Source organism: Mizuhopecten yessoensis, unplaced genomic scaffold (assembly GCF_002113885.1).
Source record: "Mizuhopecten yessoensis strain PY_sf001 unplaced genomic scaffold, ASM211388v2 scaffold5757, whole genome shotgun sequence".
NCBI lineage: Eukaryota > Metazoa > Mollusca > Bivalvia > Pectinida > Pectinidae > Mizuhopecten > Mizuhopecten yessoensis.
The window spans coordinates 44581-56029 of NW_018406208.1; the positions used below are offsets into that span (position 1 = coordinate 44581).

Consider the following 11449-nt stretch of genomic DNA (forward strand, 5'->3'; position numbering starts at 1 on the left):
CAGATGATCTTGTCACAGTGCTCGTCTGTACGTTACAATGTACCGATGATTATGTAACAGTGCTCGTCTGTACGTTACAGATGATCTTGTCACAGTGCTCGTCTGTACGTTACAATGTACTGATGACCATGTAACAGTGCTCGTCTGTACGTTACAGATGATCTTGTAACAGTGTTCGTCTGTACGGTACCGATGATCATGTAACAGTGCTCGTCTGTACGTTACAGATGATCTTGTCACAGTGCTCGTCTGTACGTTTCAGATGATCTTGTCACAGTGCTCGTCTGTACGTTACAATGTACCGATGATTATGTAACAGTGCTCGTCTGTACGTTACAGATGATCTTGTCACAGTGCTCGTCTGTACGTTACAATGTACTGATGACCATGTAACAGTGCTCGTCTGTACGTTACAGATGATCTTGTCACATTACTAGTCCGTACGTTACAATGTACCGATGATCATGTAACAGTGCTCGTCCGTACGTTACCGATGACCATGTAACAGTGCTCGTCTGTACGTTACAGATGATCTTGTCACAGTGCTCGTCCGTACGTTACAATTTACTGATGACCATGTAGCAGTGCTCGTCTGTAAGTTACAGATGATCTAGTCACAGTGCTCGTCTGTACGTTACAGATGATCTTGTCACAGTGCTCGTCTGTACGTAACAATGTACTGATGATCACGTAACACTGCTCGTCTGTACGTTACTAGTGCCCTTGTCATAGCTCTTGTCTGTACGGTACCGATGACCTGGGCACAGTGCTCCTCTTTAATGTACTGATGACCTTTCCACAGTGTTCGTCTGTACGACATCGATGGCTTTGTTACAGTTCTCGTCTGTACAGTACCGATGACCGTGTCACTATGCACGTCTGTACAGTACCGATGACCTTGTCAGTGTGCTGGACTGTACAGTACCGATGACCTTGTCACTGTGCACGTCTGTACGGTACCGATGACCGTGTCACTATGCTCGTCTGTACGTTACAATGTACTGATGACAGTGCGACATCGATGGCTTTGTTACAGTTCTCGTCTGTACAGTACCGATGACCCTGTCACTATGCTCGACTGTACAGTACCGATGACCGTGTCACTGTGCACGTCTTTACAGTACCGATGACCCTGTCACTATGCTCGACTGTACATTACAGATGACCCTGTCACTATGCTCGTTTGTACGGTACCGATGATTGTGTCACAGTGCTCGTCTGTACGGTACCTACGACCCTATCACAGTGCTCGTCTGTACGGTACCGATGACCCTGTCACTATGCTCGTCTGTACGGTACCGATGACCTCGTCACAGTGCTCATTTGTATGACACCGGTGACAGGTCAGTGCTTGTCTGAACCGTATATGAAACAACTATTGCGACACTATTCGTCCGAATGGTGTACGGGACAATTAATCTTACCGCATTGTTCGTCCGAGCCGTCACGACAATCCCTGTCACTATCACATTGCCATTCCTTTGGGATACATTCGCCTGTCCCGCACCGGAAGTGAACGCCATTGCACGTATTCTGTGGTTGCGGTGTTACCGTTTTTGTTTCTGCAGTATAAACATAAACGAGTTAGACATAGTATACTCATATGTAGTTGCCAGTATCTTATATTTATTATAAAAGAAGTTTGACTATTCAGTAAGTCTGGGATAATAAAAACTGAATCGTATCCTCTCTCTCGTCAAAGGTACTATATACCCCCTGCACACTTTTTGTCCCATTCGTTTCCTCCACTCGCCTCTTCCCCAGGGATACTTACTACAAAGCTCTGGAGCCTCGTCCTGACCGTCCGGGCAGTCCTCCGCCCCATCGCACACCCAGCTTTCCAGGAGACAAAGCCCATTGATGCACTGAAAGTCCGTCCCCTCGCAGTTCTGGCCGTCTACAACAGATGAAGGGGGACAACTTGTACAACGTTAGCCGTTACAAGCAGAGAACAGTCACTATTTATTCACGCATTGAGTTTCAAACTTTAATATTGGCTTATCAGTTTACCATTATTTACCAGTGGTTAGACAGATATACGTCTCCATACATATGTTAAGAAACGTTATTACCAATGGTCAAGCAAGACGAACGTTACCCCCTCAGACATATTAGAACATGCACTTACCCGTGGTTAGGGAGAGAAAAAGAAGTGAACTGCAGAAACAGATAAAATTCCAGATCTATAAATAAAAGAAACAAATTTGAATGAAAAACGGCCCCATCGTTTAGTTGCAGAAGTAATGATTAGCGTTGACTGTTTTAGCAGTGACACCTATAATTCTATTGATGAGTGTTTAGGTACAAGATGGTCATGCATATCATTACTGAACATTATACAGTTAATGTTTCCCAAGGCTAGCAGTACAGGAATTATATCCATCAAGTGGAGACAATTACCGAAACCCCATACTTTAACTGTTTTAGTATAAAGCGGTTTACGAACAAACCATTTTTATCAGCAATATTCCACCCACAATTCCCTAAAACCTACCGAGAACCGTATCTCCTCTAGTACCTGCGCTTTTCTTTGGATAAAAGAACTATCCGACTTACACATGTCTGATAGAGGACCAACTCTCGCTCTCTCTCCCTGGACAGCCAGGTCGGATTTAAAGCATGGATATAGTCAATTTGATAAATCACGTGTATACAGAGTGAATAAATTGAAGGTATATAATTGTTAACAAATCAGAATAGTCACTGCGCCGTTCTTAGAATGGAGAGTGCTGAAGCCTGTTTCGTCTCAAATCCCCGTTTTTCTCGCGGGACCAACGCCAGGTTGTTGAGAGTAAACATAAAACGAACATGATACAATGCAGGTTTATAATCTGAACACGATATATGATATACACTAGACACACAATTACTATATACGGTGATAGTCGGCATTATTGCATATCTATAACATTTATGTATCCCATGTTTCTACGGTGACAAATGACGCATTTATTTTTGCACAAAAAGTCTTGTTTTTCTTATTGTGATATCGCACTATATTTGGCGGGAAATAGGCTACTGTAAACTAACACATTTTCTTTAAAAAGAATGACGCATACAAAGGATATTCGTAGTTTCTTGGTGAATAACAGCTATACTTAACTATTGTTTAAAAAAAACAGCTTTCATGGGTGCTACAAATCAAAAGTCTTCTCTATACATTGACATTGTTACTATTTTAAAGCATTTCCCAGGTGTGAAAACTGTCCGAGTGTAACGAAACAGGACACTGGATACGTGTTTAGTCGTTCTATTTAAAATGTGAAGCGATCAGAAAATCAGTCCAGAACACGTGTTTTCATACCACCTACTGAACTAATGCCCCCATTAAACTAAATAACTCGGCTTTATAATTTGGATCTAGACACATCAATTTACTGGTGACATGAAGTCATTCTACGCAAGTTACAACTGGAATAGACCAGCTTTGCGTAAAAAATACATTTTTACCTACTGTACACTACAATTATATACTGTACAGGGTAACAGCAGACTGACATCTGTGTGAGGGGTATATACTGTACAGGGTTACAACAGACTGATATCTGTGTGAGTTGCACATACTGTACACGGTAACAACAAGCAAACATCACTGTCAGGTGGTATATACTGTACATGGTTACAACAGACTGATATCTGTGTGAGGGGTACATTTATGTATATACTGTACAGGGTCACAACAAGCAAACATCACTGTCAGGGGGTATATACTGTACATGGTTACAACAGACTGATATCTGTGTGAGGTGTACATTTATGTATATACTGTACAGGGTTACAACAGACTGATAGCTGTGTGAGGGGTATATACTGTGCAGGGTTACAACAGACCGATATCTGTGTGAGGCGAACATACTGTACAGGGTCACATCAAGCAAACATCACTGCCAGGGGGTGTATACTGTACAGGGCAACAACAAACATAAATCTCTGTGTGAGGGGTGAATACTGTATATAGTTACAACAGACTGATAGCTGTGTGAGGGGTATAGACTGTACAGGGTTACACCAGACTGATATCTGTGTGAGGTGTACATACTGTACAGGGTCACAACAAACAAACATCTCTGTGAGGGGGTATATACTGTACAGGGTTACAACAGACTGATATCTGTGTGAGGGGTATATACTGTACACGGTAACAACAAGCAAAAATCTCTGTGAGGGGGTATATACTGTACAGGGTTACAACAGACTGATATCGGTGTGAGGTGTACATACTGTACACGGTAACAACAAGCAAACACCACTGTCAGGGGCTATATACTGTACAGGGTTACAACAGACTGATATCTGTGTGAGGTGTACATTTATGTATATACTGTACAGGGTTACAACAGACTGATATCTGTGTGAGGTGTACATACTGTACAGGGTCACAACAGACTGATATATGTGTGAGGTGTACATACGGTACAGGGTCACAACAAGCAAACATCACTGTCAGGGGTATATATACTGTACAGGGTTACAACAGACTGATATCTGTGTGAGGTGTATATACTGTGCATGGTTACAACAGACTGGTATCTGTGTGAGGGGTATATACTGTGCAGGGTAACAACAAGCAAACATCACTGTCAGGGGTATATATACTGTACAGGGTTACAACAGCCGGATATCTGTGTGAGGGGTATATACTGTACATAGTTACAAGACTGATATCTGTGTGAGGTTTACATACTGTACAGGGTCACAACAGACTGATATCTATGTGAGGGGTATATACTGTGCATGGTTACAACAGACTGATATCTGTGTGAGGGGTATATACTGTGCATGGTTACAACAGACTGATATCTGTGTGAGTAGTATATACTGTACAGGGCAACAACAAGCAAACATCACTGTCAGGGGGTATATACTGTACATAGTTACAAGACTGATATCTGTGTGAGGTGTACATACTGTACACGGTAACAACAAGCAAACATCACTGTCAGGGGGTATATACTGCACATAGTTACAACAGACTGATATCTGTGTGAGGGGTATATACTGTGCAGGGTAACAACAAGCAAACATCACTGTGAGGTGTACATACTATACACGATAACAACAAGCAAACATCACTGTCAGGGGGTATATACTGTACATAGTTACAACAGACTGATATCTGTGTGAGGGGTATGTACTGTGCATAGTTACAACAGACTGATATCTGTGTGAGGGGTATATACTGTACAGGGTAACAACAAGCAAACATCTCTGTGTGAGGGGTATATACTGTACATAGTTACAACAGACTGATATCTGTGTGAGGGGAACATACTGTACAGGGTCACAACAGACTGATATGTGTGTGAGGGGTACATACTGTACACGGTAACAACAAACAAACATCACTGTCAGGGAGATATACTGTACAGGGTTACATCAAGCAAACATCACTGTCAGGGGGAATATACTGTACAGGGTTACAACAGACTGATATCTGTGTGAGGGGGATATACTGCACAGGGTCACAACAGACTGATATCTATGTGAGGGGTACATACTGTACATAGTTACAACAGACTGATATCTGTGTGAGGGGGATATACTGCACAGGGTCACAACAGACTGATATCTGTGTGAGGGGTATATACTGTACAGGTACATATGTGTGATGGGTATATATTGTACAGGGTTACAACAGACCGACATCTGTGTGAGTGGTACATATAGTACAGGGTTACACCAGACTGACATCTGTGTGAGTGGTACATATAGTACAGGGTAACAACAAACAGACATCTGTGTGACAGGTACATATTGTACCGGGTTACTACAGACTGATATATATGTGAAGGATACATACGGTACAGGGTTACACCCACATATATGTTAGGGGTACATACGGTAGAAGCTTACAACAAACTGACATCCGTGTGAGACTACACATCTGTGTGAGATGTATTTATGTTAAATAATTGAAATGTATCATTGATTATTTTCTTTAATCCGTGATAGTTATAACCTCTCTCGTTCCTACAAATCGTTTTTGAAAACAAAGTGACATACTATTTTTTTTCCTACTTTTAAGTCCTGTTATAAGATTTCTAATTATTCTTAACCAAGCACTAAAGGTTTGAATGTCCACGACATATTAATGTCGTATACACGCGAAAAGGTTTGAACGGTGAGCAATGCAATGACACACAAACCAATAGGGCATACGATAGTTTAATATGGCGACCAGCTATTGACAAACAAAGACTACAAAAACAACCGTACCAGGTCTGAAATACACTCGCAGAAAGTTTGACGAAGAAACGTGACTTACAGTGCTCTAGGTTTGTGTGACTGTAACTATCATGCCCACAAATCATACCTTTAAATCTACATGTTTGCAATGTGTCTCGTCCTATTAGGCCATTTTGATTAACCTATGTGCCCGTACTGTTAGTGTGAGCGATGCCAGTATCACATATGTGTGAACACAATCTCCTACTGTTATCCATGGGGTAGAATCACACTCATTCTAAGTCAGCTCATAATGAACAATATCCATTTATCAAGGGACAAAAAGTTCATTTAAAATTCAAATTGATGTTCAAATATAGAAATAAATCAATTATAGAAAAGTCAACATTAATTATGTTATATACACCGCTTAGTCTAACTATCGCACGCAAACTTGCTCGCTTCACTTGGCATGTCATTACTTAAAACTCTACTAACTTGAGTGATATTTTCATTTCAGAGAGGCAAATGTCATATGTATGGTGATGACGTCACTATATGGAAGCTGAGGATATCACTAGATGTGGAGCATAGACGTCACAAACTTGATGTAAGTTGAGAAGGTCACTAGGTGTAAAATGTGGATGTCACTATATGTAAAGTGTGGAAGTCATTAGCTGTATGAAGAGGACGTCACGAAATGTACGCCAAGGACGTTACTTCGTGTAAGCTGATTACGTCACTACATGCAAGCTGAGGTCGTCACTTCATGTAATCTGAGGACGTCACTTCATGGAGGCTGAGGACATCACTTCATGTAAGCTGAGGACGTCACTACATGTAATCTGAGGCCATCACTTCATGTAAGCTGATTACGTCACTACATGTAAGCTTAGGACGTCACTTCATGTTAGCTGTGGACTTCACTTCATGTAAGCTGAGGACGTCACTAAATGTAAGCTGAGGACGTCACTACATGTAAGCTGAGGACGTCACTTCATGTTAGCTGAGGACGTCACTACATGTAAGCTGAGGACGTCACTACATGTAAACTGAGGACGTCACTTCATGTAAGCTGAGGACGTCACTACGTGTAAGCTGTGGACGTCACTTCATGTTAGCTGAGGACGTCATTACATGTAAGCTGAGGACGTCACTTCATGTTAGCTGAGAACGTCACTACATGTAAGCTGAGGACGTCACTACATGTAAGCTGAGGACGTTATTACATGTAAACTGGTAAGCTGAGGTCGTCACTTTATGTTAGCTGAGTACATCACTTCAGAGGACGTCACTACATGTAAGCTGAGGACGTCACTTCATTTTAGCTGAGAACGTCACTACATGTAAGCTGAGGACGTCACTACATGTAAGCTGAGGACGTCACTTCATGTAAGCTGAGGACGTCACTTCATGTANCATGTAGGCTGAGGACGTCACTAGATGTAAGCTGATGACGTCACTTCATGTAAGCTTAGGACGTCACTTCATGAAGGCTGAGGACATCACTTCATGTAAGCTGAGGACGCCACTACATGTAAGCTGAGGACATAACTTCATGTAAGCTGAGGACGTCACTACAATTAAGCTGAGGACGTCACTTTATGTAAGCTGAGAACGTCACTACATGTAAGCTGAGGTCGTCACTTTATGTTAGCTGAGTACATCACTTCATGTAAACTGAGGACGTCACTACATGTTAGCTGAGGATGTCACTTCCTGTAAGTTGAGGACATCACTTCATGTAAGCTGAGGACGCCACTACATGTAAGCTAAGGACATAACTTCATGTAAGCTGAGGACGTCCCTTCATGTAAGCTTAGGACGTCACTACAATTAAGCTGAGGACGTCACTTTATGTAAGCTGAGAACGTCACTACATGTAAGCTGAGGACGTCACTTTTTGTAAGCTGAGGACGTCACTTCATGTAAGCTGAGGACATCACTTCATGTAAGCTGAGGACGTCACTACATGTAAGTTGAGGACGTCACTTCATGTAAGCTGAGGACGTCCCTTTTTGTAAGCTGAGGATGTCACTTTATGTAAGCCGAGGAAGTTAATCGTGTAAGCTAAGGATGTTACTTCATGTTAGCCGAGGACGTCATTACATTTAAGCTGAGGACGTCACTACATGTAAGCTGAGGACATCACTACATGTAAGCTGAGGACGTCACTACATGAAAGCTGAGGACGTCACTTCATGTAAGCTGAGGACGTCACTACATGTAAGCTGAGGACGTCATTACATGTAAACTGAGTTCGTCACTTCATGTAAGCTGAGGACGTCACTCCATTTTAGCTGAGGACGTCACTACATGTAAGCTGATGACGTCACTTCATTTTAGCTGAGAACGTCACTACATGTAAGCTGATGACGTCCCTACGTGTGAGCTGAGGACGCCTCTAGATGTAAGCTGATTACGTCACTACCTGTAAGTTGAGGTCGTCACTTCATGTAAGCTGAGGACGTCACTACATGTAGGCTGAGGACGTCACTAGATGTAAGCTGATGACGTCACTACATGTGAGCTGAGGACGTCTCTAGATGTAAGCTGATTACGTCACTACCTGTAAGTTGAGGTCGTCACTTTATGTAAGGTGAGGACGTTGCTTCATGTAAGCTGAGGTCGTCGCTTCATGTAGGCTGAGAATGTCACTACATGTAAGCTGAGGACGTCACTTCATGTAAGCTTAGGACGTCACTTCATGAAGGCTGAGGACATCACTTCATGTAAGCTGAGGACGTCACTTCATGTAAGCTGAGGACATAACTTCATGTAAGCTGAGGACGTCACTACATGTAAGCTGAGGACGTCACTTTATGTAAGCTGAGAACGTCACTACATGTAAGCTGAGGACGTCACTTCATGTAAGCTTAGGACGTCACTTCATGTAAGCTGAGGTCGTCACTTTATGTTAGCTGAGTACATCACTTCATGTAAGCTGAGGACGTCACTACATGTAAGCTGAGGTCGTCACTTTATGTTAGCTGAGGATGTCACTTCATGTAAGTTGAGGACATCACTTCATGTAAGCTGAGGACGTCACTACATGTAAGCTGAGGACGTCATTTCGTGTAAGCTGAGGACGTCACTTCATGTAAGCTGAGGATGTCACTTCATGTAAGCTGAGGACGTCACTTCATGTAAGCTGAGGATGTCACTTCATGTAAGCTGAGGACGTCACTTCATGTAAGCTTAGGACGTCACTTCATGTAAGCTGAGGACGTCACTACATGTAAGCTGAGGACGTCACTACATGTAAGCTGAGGACGTAACTACATGTAAGCTGAGCACGTCACTACATGTAAGCTGAGGACGTAACTACATGTAAGCTGAGGTGAGGACGTCACTGCTTGTAAGCTGAGGACGTAACTACATGTAAGCTGAGCACGTCACTACATGTAATCTGAGGACGTCACTTCATGTAAGGTGAGGACGTCACTACATGAAAGCTGAGGATGTCACTAGATGTAAGCTGAGTACGTCACTTCATGTAAGCTGAGGACGTCACTTCATGTAAGCTGAGGATGTCACTAGATATAAGCTGAGTACATAACTACATGAAAGCTGAGGACGTCACTACATGAAAGCTGAGGACATAACTACATGAAAACTGAGGACGTCACTACATGTAATCTGAGGACGTCACTGCATGTAAGCTAAGGACGTCACTTCATGTAAGCTTAGAATGTCACTTCATCTAAGGTTAGGACGTCACTTCATGTAAGCTGATGATGCCACTAGATGTAAGCTGAGGACATAATCACATGAAAGCTGAGGACGTCACTTCATGTAAGGTGAGGACGTCACTGCATGTAAGCTGAGGACATCACTTCATGTAAGCTGAGGACGTCACTTCATGTAAGCTGAGGATGTCACTAGATGTAAGCTGAGGACGTCACTACTTGTAAGCTGAGGACGTCCCTGTTATGTTATTTGTACGATGAAGGACTGAGCACAAAAGTTAAAGGTACACATAAAAGGCACGTAATGTAAGAGTTCGTCAGTATACGATTTACACTGAAATTGGACACAAAATCCAGAATACCACATTGTTTAACATAGAAACCAGTGTTTTGGAAAAATAGAAGTCATTTCTAGAAATAGTGAACCATATAATACTAACTAGTCTCAAACCTTATGTTAGAAAACATCTTGACGGATAAAGTCCCGGTGTAGCTAGAACTTTTGATGTTGGTTAACACAGTGTCAGATTTTGTCTCGGTGTGGCTAAACTTGTTTTTGTTAGAAAACACAGTGACGGATTTTGTCTCCGTGTGGCAAGAACTTATTTTTGATAATTAACACAGTGACCGATTTAGTCTCGGTGTGGCTAAACTTGTTTTTGTTAGAAAACACAGTGACGGATTTTGTCTCCGTGTGGCAAGAACTTATTTTTGATAATTAACACAGTGACCGATTTAGTCTCGGTGTGTTAAGAACTTGTTTTTGTTAAAAAAAACATCGTGACGGATTTAGTTTCGGTTTGGCTAGAACTTAAATTTGCTAGTTAAAACAGTGACGTATTTAGTCTCCGTGTGGCTAGAACTTGTTAATGTTAGTAAACACGTGACGTATTTAGTATAAGTGTGGCTAGAACTTGTTTATGTCAGTAAACACCGTGACGTATTTAGTCTAAGTGTGGCTAGAACTTGTTAATGTTAGTAAACACCGTGACGTATTTAGTCTCCGTGTGGCTAGAACTTATTAACGTTAATAAACACCGTGACGCATTTAGTCTCCGTGTGGCTAGAACTTGTTTATGTCAGTAAACACCGTGACGTATTTAGTCTAAGTGTGGCTAGAACTTGTTAATGTTAGTAAACACCGTGACGTATTTAGTCTCCGTGTGGCTAGAACTTGTTAATGTTAGTAAACACCGTGACGTATTTGGTCTAAGTGTGGCTAGAACTTGTTTATGTCAGTAAACACCGTGACGTATTTAGTCTAAGTGTGGCTAGAACTTGTTTATGTCAGTAAACACCGTGACGTATTTGGTCTAAGTGTGGCTAGAACTTGTTAATGTTAGTAAACACCGTGACGTATTTGGTCTAAGTGTGGCTAGAACTTGTTAATGTTAGCAAACACCGTGACGTATTTAGTCTCCGTGTGGCTAGGACTTGTTAACGTAAATAAACACCGTGACGTATTTAGTCTCCGTGTGACTAGAACTTGTTAACGTTAATAAACACCGTGACGTATTTAGTCTAAGTGGGCTAGAACTTGTTTCTGTTAGTAAACACCGTGACGTATTTAGTCTCCGTGTGGCTAGAACTTGTTT

General features: G+C 42.0%; 1 protein-coding gene across 1 annotated transcript in view; it reads right to left on the reverse strand.

The window, feature by feature from the left end:
• The window catches only part of LOC110451054 (oviduct-specific glycoprotein-like), a 33641-nt gene that overhangs the window by 15207 nt on the left and 6985 nt on the right, over window positions 1–11449 (reverse strand). The window contains exons 2-4 of the mRNA XM_021498901.1: window positions 2129–2183; window positions 1775–1897; window positions 1425–1562 (exon numbers count right to left, since the gene is read on the reverse strand). Of these exons, the coding sequence (XP_021354576.1) occupies window positions 1425–1562; window positions 1775–1897; window positions 2129–2183 (316 nt within the window). The remainder of the gene's footprint in view (window positions 1–1424; window positions 1563–1774; window positions 1898–2128; window positions 2184–11449) is intronic.